The sequence below is a fragment of the Hoplias malabaricus genome, chromosome X2, assembly GCF_029633855.1.
Source record: "Hoplias malabaricus isolate fHopMal1 chromosome X2, fHopMal1.hap1, whole genome shotgun sequence".
In the NCBI taxonomy this organism is placed as follows: domain Eukaryota; kingdom Metazoa; phylum Chordata; class Actinopteri; order Characiformes; family Erythrinidae; genus Hoplias; species Hoplias malabaricus.
In genome coordinates, this window is record NC_089819.1 from 37,141,858 (window position 1) to 37,155,538 (window position 13,681).

The 13,681-nt window shown below is 38.3% G+C and overlaps 1 protein-coding gene across 5 annotated transcripts in view; it reads left to right on the plus strand.

Moving 5' to 3' along the window:
• The first annotated feature begins 3,053 nt into the window (after positions 1 to 3,053).
• LOC136676912 (gamma-adducin-like) overlaps positions 3,054 to 13,681 on the plus strand; it is a 42,366-nt gene continuing 31,738 nt past the window's right edge. For 4 of the 5 annotated variants that reach the window (XM_066654199.1, XM_066654203.1, XM_066654202.1 and 1 more), the window contains exons 1-2: positions 3,054 to 3,316; positions 12,902 to 13,125. In XM_066654199.1, coding sequence (XP_066510296.1) covers positions 12,931 to 13,125 — 195 coding nt within the window. In that variant the 5' untranslated portion in view covers positions 3,054 to 3,316; positions 12,902 to 12,930. Of the gene's footprint in view, positions 3,317 to 3,439; positions 3,538 to 12,901; positions 13,126 to 13,681 lie in introns of those variants that run through there. The other variant, XM_066654200.1, reaches the window with a different exon arrangement.

Here is a 13,681-nt window from a genome sequence, read left to right on the forward strand (position 1 = left end):
TTGAAGTAAGGGAGGGGTGAAGCCGGTTGATGTTACGGAGATGAAAGTAGGCAGACCGGGTAATGTTATTGATATGAGATTGAAATGAAAGAGTACTGTCAAGGATGACACCTAGACTGTTTACATGTGGGGAGGGGTGAACAGAACAATTATCAATGTTAAGAGAAAAACTTCAGTCAGTTCTGGATAATGTTGATTTAGTATCAATGAGCAGAACCTCAGTTTTATCGCTGTTTAGTTTAAGCAAATTTGAGGAAAGCCAATATTTTATTTCTGCTAAGCAGTCAGTAAGGGAGGGGGGAGGGAGGTTGGAAGTGGGTTTACAGGAAGGGCAGAGCTGGGTGTCATCCGTGTAACAATGGAAATTAATGTTGAATTTACGAAAGATATGGCCAAGGGGAAGGAGATAAATGATGAAGAAGAGGGGCCCCAGGATGGAGCCCTGGGGCACAACGGAAGTGACAGAAGAAGGCTGGGAAGTGAAAGTTTTGAGCTGAATGTACTGAATGCGGCTGGAGAGGTATGATTTGAACCAGTTAGGGGAATCTGAGTGATACCAATGGAGGATAGTCTATTGAGGAGGGTGGTGTGACATATGGTGTCAAATGCTGCACTCAGGTCAAGGAGGATGAAGATGGAGAATAAACCAGAATTGTGATATATAATATTAAGCTGTACATATATGATATGATCGTATATATGATTAATATATTATATAAATCTATACTGGGTGAAGTATACATCTCCCAGTTCAGCACAACATACTATTCTGAAAATATTGGCTGCCATTTGTCCAGAAAAAATTGTCTCTCTCAAGACCTTAACTGAGAAATTTAGGAACACATTAGACATCAGATTACTGTCCTTAAAGGGAACGTCTACGATTATGGGGAAACTCTTCTCTGGTTTGTTTACATTCAGAAGCTCCAAGCCTTTTCAGGTGGAATGGTATGTTTGAAGGGAAAAAAAACAACAACTATTGTTTGTACGTAGCTGAGGTTTGGTTTGTCTGTAAGTTTTTATTAACTGTTACCACAGAAACTCATTTTTATTTGAGTTTTTTAGTTATGTAGCACTTTCGGTCTGTGTTTACTATGCAGTTAGCCCTCTCCCAAATTTAGAGTCAGTTCAATCTACAGGAAACTTATGTCTACCCACTTGTAGGGTTGAAATAAAGAAATATCTTCATCTCAGTTTATGCTTTTCAGCGTTTGAAGTGCTATTAGTTGTCTAAAAACTCCAAATTCTGTTTTACTGCAGTGAGCATAGAGAGAAAGCTTAGCATGCTAGACCGAGACCCATTTTTTTAAATCCATTTAAAGGCACCAGGGCTTTGTAAACACATAAGATTAGACTGGAGACAACATTCTATTTTTAAAATATCAGGGAGGTAGATTTTCATTTTGAAAACATCTGCAATTGTTTGTCCAGAAAATATGACCTCTCCTCAAGACCTTAACTGAATAATTTAAGAATATATCAGATTACTGTACTTTATCTATCTAATCAAAATTATAAAATATGAAAAGAAATTGGATGTGCCAAACATAGCTACAGACTACTTGATGGCAGTAATCCTGTTGTGCAAAGTCAAAAAGATGTAAAAAATTTTGGGGTTTTATTCTTTTATTCAAAAACTACAATGATACTTTGAATCTGATCATTTGTTGACCCTACATGCTGTAAAACCTCATTAGCTGTTCTAGCTGTACTAAATTACATTACTGTTAACTGTCATGGTACATGTATCAGTCCTGGGAAAACCAACTTACGTAATTGGGTGAGTGTCCTACTAATTCTTTATGCTACAGAAAAGCACACTTGTTCCTTTGGGCTTTCAAGTTATCAGAATTGTGTCAGTATCATCATGCACACAATAGCTGACTTAATGTGTTAAAGAATAAAAAGTTGACATGAAGCAGCAGTGTAAAGTGTCATAACCCTGGGGACTGCAGCAGAGTTTCTGTAGATGTGTTGTACTGGTGTAGGCTTTTCAAAGATAATGACAAAACCCTGACGGCCACTGAAAGAAGACCTCACATTCTTGTCTAGATCCGTTTTTATACTTGAAAAAAAATTTTTTTTTGAAAGGTACAAAATGTCTCTTGAACTAAACTGTAAAATTCTAAATTTGGCCCTTGAATGAGTTTTATGAGTCTTTATTCCTGCTCTTTTGTCCTTTTGACCACCTGTTTAATATTTCTGCTTAAGCATTTAAGTCAAATGGGATACAATTGGAACACTTTACAAGGCCAGGATGTTCCACAAGGTCTTTGAGTCATACATCCTGCACTAAACTGCTTCATCAGCAGTCAGAGGATGGAGATGGTGGCCTTAATTTCTGTGTGGTAGTGAAAACGTTGAGCTGTGTTTATGTTTATGCCTTTGTACTCAACAGGGCCTTACAAAGTAGAATTTTGTCCTTAGCCAGCTAATTTCAATTATATTTGGTGTTTAACCTTGAGTTTTGGTCTCAAAATTCCTCTTTTCCTCAAGCGGTAGAACTAGAGCTACATGGCTAACATTGCTAAGAATAACAGGAGGTGAAATAGCCTTTGTAAATTCTTACCAAAGAATTGGTATTCATATATTTAATTCTATGTAGTTTGATAAGCAAAGTAAATATGTGTGTAAAAATAATGTTTTAAGTAAAAATGCCCAGCATCACTTGCCTTGCATCACTGTCTGTGAAGAGTTTTTTGTGTACTCCTCGTGTCTGTTTTGGTTTCTTTCCACGGTGAAGTGTGATACCTTGTGATGGACAAATGACCCGTCCAGAATGTGTCACTGCATTGAACCCACCCCTACCCACAGTGACAGTAAGCACACAGGGGGGAATATAGTTGTTGTTATTATTATTCCGGCGTCTTCTTGGGGGATTACGCTAAATATAAATGTACAGTAGAGATTCGGAAACCCTGACCTTGCACGCACGCACTCGTATGGAAAACGGGCGTGGCTCCAGTCAACGCCTCGCTCTGATTGGTGGAAGCTCGAGGGTTGGATTATGAGGTCACGTGTGGGATTCAGCTCGCCTGCAGTGTGCGGACATTCCTGCAGTCGCTCAGGCGGCGCGTGCGCTGCGTAGATAAGTGTGTTTCTTTCGGTGTCTGTCTCTCTTTTTCTCCCCTTTCTTTCAGTCTCTTGTGGATTTTCAGTTATCGCTAGTGTTGATGAGCATGTGTAGCAGGAGTGAGTGCGCCTGAGCTCGGAGTGGCTTCGCTCAGCGGCTCTCGGCAGGAGGAATATGCACGCGCTTTGAACGGAGCTTAGAGTTTATTACGGGCGGATTTGGGATAGATACAGACACACACAGGTGGGTCTTCTCTCTTTTCGTGGTTTAATGCTGTTTGTGGGTCATAAACCCAACTCAAAGCATATCAAGGAAACAATTACGTGCTAAATTAAGGAAAACAGTTCGCCGTTGGAAAAAAAGGTGGTCCTATACATTATTTAAAAGTCCCAGTGCGTTGTTAAGCGCCACATTTGTAAAGAAAAAAATTTGAATTCATTGGGTTGGATGAAGGATTAACACAGGTGGGTGTTCACTCTTTGTGATTTAAGCTCTTTCACGCTGGTGTTTGTTATTGTTTTCATGTTATATAGCTTATAAAACCACGTGCTGAGTTTAGAAAAAGACATTTGTAGTCGTATGTATTGGATTTATTCGCATTTGCAAATTTGTCCCAGTGGTTTAATGTTGTTGTTGTTGTAATATAAATTAGATTTCACATATTACAAAATGATATAAGGGTTATTTTTGCCTTACTTGTAAACAATAGCTGAACCTTTGTGTCTGGTGCTAAAACATGTATTTTTCACACAGTTCCCCATTGAAGAGTTTATTTATCCACAAATTATAATTTATACTGTTAAACATACTGCTATGTCGTTACTTAAGGATCTCTTTTAATGAGCATTTTCAAAACTTAAAAAATCAAATTTAGAGGTGTAGCTTAATTTAATAAATGTTTTTTAGTGAAATCATGACTAAAGTGTAAATTTGTATTCTCAGTTTGCCTGTAAAACTAGAGTGCCATTAGTTTTAACTTTACTGCAGCTATTTAGGCGCGAACGTTCCCTTTAAAAGCAGAAAAGCTTATTTGGTTCATCGGTTGTACTTTTTTGGCGCATTACCTACGGGTATGTTAATTGGTTTGATGTAGGATTACGGTCAATGTATTGTATATCCAGTTGAAAGCAGTCGCAGTAGCTGAAGTTGGTTTCTTGTTCTAATCATCAGTTCCACCTTAAGCGAGGCAATAGTGAGCTTGTGGCTTCTCAGGTTGCCTGCAGCAAAAGTGTATAGGGTACTGGTTAAGGTGGAAAGAATAATTCCAGTACGGAGGCAGCTTCAGTCTGGTGTCTTCTGTTTCCACAAATATAGCGTGACTCGAATTAAAGTATTATCTGAACCTTTATCTAAGCTAGTAATCAAACCGACAGATAATACGTTTTAAAGAGAAAATAGGCGCAACACCGGAGTTCACACAGTTCATTTAGACGTTTCAGTAACAAACAGTTTAAAGTCGCAGAATAAAGTCGGTATGTGTTAAGTCCTGCATTAAGAGCTTAGTGTAAGAGCTCCAAGTTAGACGTGGCTCACTCTCTAAGTCCCAGAGCTCTTTGTTAATGCCCCTGAATCCAAACTTTTGGTTTCATTCGACGAGAAGCTATAACTAAACGGTTTGTTGCTTCAGCGAGTGTAATGCTAATGCTAAATCTGCCGCGCTTTGATTGTAATGTGAAAGGGCCAGTTCACCCAAAAACAACGTCAGAATATTCATTCAATCGTTTTCTGTAAACGTTCTGTTCAGTTGGCGCAGGCATGGTGTGTATATACAACTTAGCAGCTCTTTAAAAATGTCATTTGGTACTGCAGAGCATTTTATTATTATTTGCTAATGATTTGATTTTGAAATCAGTAGAACGTGTATCCACATTTTGTTTTATGTTCAATTTGCTCCATAAATCTGAACACAGTTTCCAAATTTATCGATCCATATAGCAAGAAAAAAACAATGCTAAGTGTTTCCTTGCTAGTTCAGTGCGAATAAAACCATGGAAACATGGTGTCACCACTTCATTCTTTTTTCCTCCTTAGCCTCAATGTTTATTTAGTTGTTTGATCTTAGAGGGCCCTCAAAAGGAGGAGATAGTTCCAAGATACAATATTATTGATAGGTGTTGGAACAAAACCTCCCATCTAAAAATAAATTGGGGGAAAAAACTTTCAGTGTAATTAATGGATCAAGATTATGTTTAAGTCATATGGTCATTTCCATTAATTCCATTCATTTTGTTATAATGGAAATTGCTGCTGGAGTTTCTGAAGAAAATGTCAAAAAGGTAAATTATTAAGTAAGCAAAGTAACCTTAAATCAATGTTGTTTGTAGTATGTCTCAGATTAGCAAAGATTATTTCCCAGTGTTTGGTGTTGTGGGCGTTGTGTCTGAAACCTGATCTCTGGACTGCTTAACTATTATTAGTGGTACTGGTATTAAAAGTGTGAGAGAAGTGGTGCTGATTTGGAGGCATGTGAAGGAAACCTTAAAGGCCTGGAAGATTTGAACAGGGAATGTGAACCAAAAGTTTGTGGATACACGGACCTGGCCATTGGGGGTGGTCTCCTGCAGCTTCACAGCTTGGATTTAAGGATGTTGATTCAGGCGCTTTTATTAGCCAGCTGTTAAAGCAGTACTTCAGCCAAAAGGCAAATTTACATAATGATTTCCCACATCACCAAAATTGTAAACAATCATCCAAGACAAAATTACACCTCAATTTACCTCAAATTTAGTTGAGCGATTCATTTGATTATGTTGATTCTGGTGATGTATTACATATATAAATTTACAGGCATTACTGTTTATAGGACATGCATTTGTGAACTTTTATGTGTAAGTATTAGTTATCCAATGCCAGATTGCCTGAGGCAGTCCTGGTAGGTAATCTACATTTTTGGATTAATGAGAAAAGAAAGATACAGAAATGTAATGTTTTATATTTAAAATGTGCATTGATTTATTACAACAAATACAGAGATCCTGTAGCTTTATTTTCTGATGCAGCTTATTGGATAAAAATTAAGACATCTGTACTATTTAATTTTATCTTTTTGTTTTTTAGTTAATTTATATTTAATCAAATATTTACTGCTGGTCCAGCATGAATGGTTACTAGAGGGGCACTAATTAGTGCACCTGGTTTGTTTTGGTGGGAGCGGCATAAAGTAGTTCCGAGGGAGAGTGAGTGTGAGCGAGTGTTTGTAATCGTTTATCACGTTTTAGTAATAAATTCGAACCCAGACATCGATAGAAGGGTGTTACCTGGGCCAAGGAGAAAAAGGAAGTGGACTGCTGATCAGTGTTCCACAGTCTTGTTTTCAGATGAAAGTAAATTTTGCATTTCATTTGGGAATCAAGGTCCTAGAGTCTGGAGGAAGAGTGGAGAGGTACACAATCCAAGCTGCATGAGGTCCAATGTGAAGTTTTCACAATCAGTGATGATTTGGGGAGCCATGTCATCAGCTGGTGTTGGTCCACTGTGTTATATCATGTCTGAAATCAGCGCAGCTGCCTACTGGGAAATTTTAGAGCACTTCATGTTTCCTTCTGCTGACAAGCTTTATAAAGAAATGGTTTTCATTTTCCAGCAGGACTTTGCACCTTTCAACACTGCCAAAAATACCAATACCTGGTTTAATACCAACAGTATCACTGTGTTTGCTTGGCCAGCAAACTCGTCTGACCTACACCTCAGAGAATCTATAGGGTATTGTCAAGGGGAAGATGGAGACACCAGATCCAACAATGCAGACGCGCTAAGGGGCCACTTTCAAAGTAACCTGGCCTTCCATAAGACCTCACACACAATGCTGTATTGGACACACCAGATTAACTCATATCTAGTAAAGGTAGAAGCAGCCCCATATTGTGCAAAATGCCAAACTCAGCTTACAATAAAACGTTCAATGTTGGACTGTATTGATTTTGGCTACGAGAGGTAACTGATCCTAACTGCAAAATCCATAACAGGATTATTCAACAATACAAAAGCATCAGCGCTCCTAAAATTCCTGTCAGTAACAAAACTTAAGCAACACATATAACAAACACATATGGCATCAACGTCCCTAAAGTAAAACTATTAATAAATTAATAACATCGTACTGTCTTTCTTGATATGTATGTGGCCTTACGTGCAGATATGGCGTTAAATACAAACTAACTAATCTAACCATAATACCTCTGCAGTGCCACAGGCTGATCACCTCCACACCACGCCGCATTGATACAGTAATTCATGCAAAAGGAGCCCTGACCAAGTATTGAGGGCATATGCTGTACATACTTTTCAGTAGGTCAACATTTCTGTATTAAAAATTCTTATTAATTGGTCTTGTATAATATTCTAAATTTTCTGAGATAATGACTTTTGAGTTTGTCATTGGCTATAAGCCATAATCAACATTAAAAGAAATAAACACTCGAATCACAGATCACTCTGTGTAATTAATCTATATAATGAGTTTCACTTTTTTTAATGGAAGTTTACTAAGGTGCACCTGTATATGAAGTGTCTATTGCAATGTACAAGGGAATGTAAAATAGGAAGGGTCTTGCATAATATTATCTGGCAGGTTACTTTTTTTTATTGTTTTAATGAATTTTAGTGGGACTGTTTAGAAAAGGATTTTTGCCTTCTGAGCTGTGAGAAAGTGTTATGTTGTTGAAAACTGCTGCGTTTGGATGTCTGCTCCATTCGGACACCCCAAAACAGACAAAATGAGGAAACACTTTCTGAGAGATTTTCATGACCAGTTTCTGTCTATTAGAACATATTAGAAGCAGAGTGCCCTAATGTTAGAAACTGCAGAATGATTCGGGTTTTAAATTCTACAACATTAGCTGGCAAGTAAGCTTCATGGCTTCACAATGCTGTTTACATGACTTTTTTAGTTGCAGTCTAATTTACTGCATTGTGTATTTATTTATTTTTTCTATTTTTAAACAGTATGATCAACAAGTCATGCATTTACATTTAAATATAGGGAAACAATCCTGTGTAAATCTAATGGAATTGCACATTTTAAGCATGAGGACATGTATGTTGCTTCTACATAAATTACTACCTCCCCTTTACTGAAACGTCATTGTCACTTGTGGCAGATGCTTTGCAGCCAATGCACTATCCAGCACAACCAGGCTCGTCTGGTCTTGTATGTTTTGAGTAATGATGACAGCCCTGTGTCTGTTAGGTCTTGAATACTGAAAACTAAACTGACATTTGGAAGTATTTATAGTAAAATGGCTTGGGTGTGCTGCCTTATTTAGGCTAATAGTCACTTGTCTGAGTCTGTCCCTGGGTGAATCCTGCTACTGGGTTCTCTGGGTGAAAGCATCTATACAATGGGGCATTGATACCATTAACTGAGCTGGACGCTGTGTGTGTGCGTCTCATGACTGTACCACAGTACTGTGGGTGTCCCCCTCAGTGTGTGTGCACGTCCCTGTATTTGTTTCCCACACAGTAAAAGATCATGTCATCCAACCTGAAGCTGTGTCAGTGCAGTGTCTATGTGAGGGGGAAATCGATTGTATCTAGACTCTGTGCAGCTGTTGTTTTAGTCCCTGGAGCACAGACACTACTCTCTTTTTTGCTGTTATGTTTTTTTTTTCTCTCTCTCTTTTTCCCACACTCATTATCATCTTATCTCTTTCTTTCTATTCTTTTCACTTTCTTTATTTCTGTTATTTGCCCCCTCTCCCTTTTTTCCTTTCTCATCATTAATTTCTCTTGCTCTCTCCCACACTTTCTTTCTTACTCACAAATTTTAAGGTCATAATTGTAGTTTTCTGGTAGTCTGTTATTGATGTTTTGTATTCAATAGCTAAAAGAGCTTTAGCGTTCTGTCTGTTCTGTCACTGCCTCCTGTGTCTCTTACTATTAATGCATTTAGGAGTGTGTCACTGGCACTCATCCATGGCACAGTGGCACAACCTATAAACACGTGTGTGTGTGTGTTGTGAGCTGTTGCTATGAAGGGGATATAAACTTGTTTGTTGGCATCTTTTTAAGCCCCACCCTGCTCAGCAGCTCAGAAGGTCAGATCAAAAGATCAGTAACGCACAGTAAATTTAAGTATTTATGAAGTGGTATTACATTTTAAAGTAGATACTAGAACACTGCTTTGAGGATGTGAAGGCATTCGGCCACATAAACATTAATGGGGTCAGATATTGATGTTGGCGATTAAGTTAAGGATCACAACAAACTCCACTCCAGCGCATCCCAGAGGTTTTGAACAGCGCTCCATCTCAAGTTGACTTGGCTCCCTCGGGTCTTACTGAAACGTCTGTGACATGCTTTAATCAAAACACCACAAAGATCAAACACAGGACCCTGTCTGCACTTGTAACTTAAAATGAGTATGAGCCACTGTTCAGTTCAGTGTAGGAGCCCAGGGGTGAGCACAAAGGAGCAGAAGCTCATGTTTTTTACAAATCTTTCCCCATTCTGTTCTGTTTCTTCTTCTTTCTAGTTTTCACCATACGTAATCAGTACACTTATTTCTTTGACATAGGGTTTGCTTCTGTTTAACATTGTCTTTGCTCTCTCACACGTATGCAAGTCCAGCATCTCGATATAAGATCCTCAGATGATGAGTCAGAATAACAACAATGACTTGTCTGTTTTTGTTTTTTTTTTCTTTCCTCCCTTCCAAGTTTTTTCAGACTAAGGCAGGCCAAAATAACTGACTGGGTTGATTTTAATTTCGATTTTGTTATATATCTGGAGTTCCTACCAATCCACAGCATCTCTCACTCTCGCTCTCTCTTTGACTCCAGTGAGAATGTGCAAAAGTGTGAGTAGTAAAAATGACATACTCCTCGATTCCCTCTCTTTCCCTCTCCATCTGTTAAAGCTTGGTGTTCTGTGGTCATCTGTAATGCTCTGTGGATTAACCCTTTGCTCACAGTTTGCTTTGGCAGTTGACGTTTTTAATGAGACACAGAATTGTGAGACTTCTGTACAGTATGGAAGTAAGTAGAGATTTGAGTGCAGCTTATGAATCAGTTTGAGTGCCTGAACCCAAGCACAGCCTACCAGTGCTTCATTTACATATTTTCAGTAAGCACAGATTCATGCATATATTTTTTGATAGCGTGCCAGTTTAAAAATTGAATCTTGATGCTCATGAGCCAATGGTTTTATGAGGTTGAGCAGTGAGTACCCCCTGCTGAACAAACATTTATTTTAAGCTTGCAACAACTGGCAAAAAATAAATGTAGGTTTATTTGAGACTGTAAAAAAAATTGGTATTGTCTTTTGTTTTTTTTTTCCCCAAAATTAATTTATATAAGCAATGTATTTGTGTAGGGTATTCAATGCTTTTTCTGTGTTTTAGTTGTGTTTATGGGTTTTATGGGGGTGTTATTAATATAAAATTAAAAACACAGCGTTCTATATCTTTAAAGAAATACTGGGTAAGATTTGGGTTATTTGTCCTTGGGCACCCTCTAGTATAATTCATGTTTAATTCACTGGACTGAAATCAATAGAGTGGTCTACCTTCCTCCAAAAGTTACTTGGTGCAGTTTCAGCAGGGCTGAGTTCCGAGTAGCAATGGCAGAGGATCTGATACATGTCAGTGGAGCATCACAATGATTTTTTGAAATTTTCATTTTAAAGTAAAAATATTAGGTAGTGGACATAATCTGAACTTTGTGCATTGTGTGTATGTGTGTGTGAAAAATAACTACAACTATGTTTGAACTGGATCACTATTTACACAAATTATTAGTTATATAAGGGGTTTGATTTTTTTAGATATTTATGTTTTTTTCTCCCCGTGTCCGCGTGGGTTTCCTCCGGGTGCTCCGGTTTCCTCCCACAGTCCAAAAACACACGTTGCAGGTGGATTGGCGACTCGAAAGTGTCCATAGGTGTGAGTGTGTGAGTGAATGTGTGTGTGTCTGTGTTGCCCTGTGAAGGACTGGCGTCCCCTCCAGGGTGTATTCCCGCCTTGCGCCCAATGATTCCAGGTAGGCTCTGGACCCCCCGCGACCCTAAATTGGATAAGCGGTTACAGATAATGGATGGATGGATTTATGTTTTTGTTTATTTCGTTGCAAATTTAGTATTTTACATTAAACTATTACACACACAAATATACACACTTGTACTAAATGTAAATGTGGTCATTGTGGGTCACTAAGTAAAACTGATGAATAACCGAACCATCCGTGAAATTTACGTGTGCACACTGGTGTCAAATTAGACCATACATTACTACAGAGAGTGGGGTAGAGAGATGGAGGTCTGGCTGCTATTAGACTTAAATTTCTTTTCTTGATGATCTACCCTTTGCTGTTGTCATGGAAATTCTCTCTTTCCTCTTAAAAAAAAAAAGAAGTCTCTCTCTCTCTCTCAAAAAGATTTTCACCGTAAAATATATGGTCGTTATTCAGCCCTTAAAAGGAGGTATTGGTGTAAGGAGTAAAGAAATGTGAAGTATCTGGGTGCCACACTCAAGCCCTCAAACACAGGCTTATGGTGAACTTTCCTGACCAACACACCTTGTCACACATCAACACTAAACACACACAGAAATACAAAATAACCACTAATGCAACCCAAAATCAAAAACCATCCCTAATGATTTGTGTATTTAACAGTGACAAAATGTATTTTTTTACAAAAAAAACAAAAAAACAAATGAGAGTATTGTCTGTTAATATGTAAAAAAAAAAAAAAAAAGTCATAAGCACTAAAAAAAATTTTTTAACTATGGGATAATGTATTTTTTTCCCCACTAAAGAGATGGGGGGAAATGTTTTGGCTGACATAACTATTTACAATATTTCACTGTTACAGAAACAGTATTCAACCTTTTTAGAGTTTATACTCTTTTATTGTCAAGGTTTGACAGATTTCAGTATAAATTATACACATTTTTACAGTGTACTGTTTGGAAATTGTTTAACAGGGCAGTTTACTGTGTGGCACAGGTTACCACAGCACATTTCACTGCACAAATGTGCTTGGACGACACCCCTAATGCTGAATTTGCCTGTCTGAAACAAGTATGAAATTCTCACTAGCAGTGATAAGACACTCATGTCTAGGTTTGCCTCTTTTGGAGCACCCGTGATGTAGTTTCTGGGTGTTTATAGTGTCCTGCTTCTTACTGTGTCTCTGTGTTGTAACTAATTTTCATAAAGTAGAGACAGTTTCAGCCAAGTTGCTTGAGATATCATCGTTTGTCAGATATCATCAATGTAAATTCTTGGCCTAAAATGGTTGGCTATTACATTTGCTTGTACCATGTAAAAACACAGAAATTAAACACTACTTCTTTATGTTAAAGATGTAATAAATGTTATAAAATATTGATAAGTGGTGTGTTCAGAAGTCATAAAATATAAAGATGCTTCTCATCTTGTAGCCAATGACAATTAAGCTGAAACAACAACCTCAATCCTTTGGAGCTTTCACTCATAACTGAATTCAGGGCACAGTGACATAGTTAATATGCACTTCAGAGTGAACCTCAAGCACAAGGATTATGCTTTTATAAATATATAAAACTTATTTATTTACCAATTATTTGCACATTTCTACTACCATTAAATTTTAGTGGGAGCTGTGTGGTCTCCTCCAAGTGTGCTGAGTGGCTCTTGAGGCTGTAGTAGATGACTGCCCAAGTCTGCTGGTTATTGACAATGTGGATTTTCCTGAAACACGTCATTTACGTGAAGCCAAATGCTCTTTTAATGTCTGAGTGATGCACAAGGTGTCTCTGACAAGTTGCTGTATGTTACAGGAATTATAATGATGTTTTAATGGACATGTAACTAATTTATAATTGATCTCTCTTTCTCTGTCTGTCTGCAGGTAAAGTGTAGGTCAGTAGAGGAGCTGATATGAGTATAGAGGTCAGTTCAGGGGTGGTGATGACCCCTCCTCCTCCCAGTGTGGGGCCGAAGGAAAGGTATTTCGATCGTATCAACGAGAATGACCCGGAGTACCAGCGCAGCCGCAACATGTCCCCTGACCTGCGGCAGGACTTCCATATGATGGAGCAGAAGAAGAGAGTTACACAGATACTGCAGAGTCCTGTAAGTACTCAAGCACACACTTACACTACGTTTTCTCACTCAACACCCAGTAAAAAAGAAAAATTGGAAGAGGAAACGCCTGCTGTCAATTATGTCGTCCAATGAGAAAGCAGTTCAGGTACTACTGGGCAGTCCCCAATTTTGGGCTTAAATTTGGGCTGACTGAGAAATTACACTGCACAGATTACTTAAACAGTTCAAAGTGCTGCTATAAATCTCCAATTCTGGTTTGTAGTCCACATACATCTCCAGTAATGAATTCCAGAGGTTAACATCTGCAGTGCTATCAAATACAGTGGCTTAGCACACCCATCCCTTTCTCTTACACACACACACATGCGCATACACACGGTACAATACTGGTCTCTCCTCAGCAAGCCCCTGAAGTGTGTCTGTGGGCTGCGGTAGAGGGAGATTTACTGCAGCGCTGAGAACACTGCAGTCTCATTGCTGAGGTCTACCAAAGATTGCCTGTGACCGAGAAAAAAAAAAACTCAGCATATTTTTTTTGACATCTTTATAGCTGTTTTTATGATTTTTCAGAAAATATGTCCTA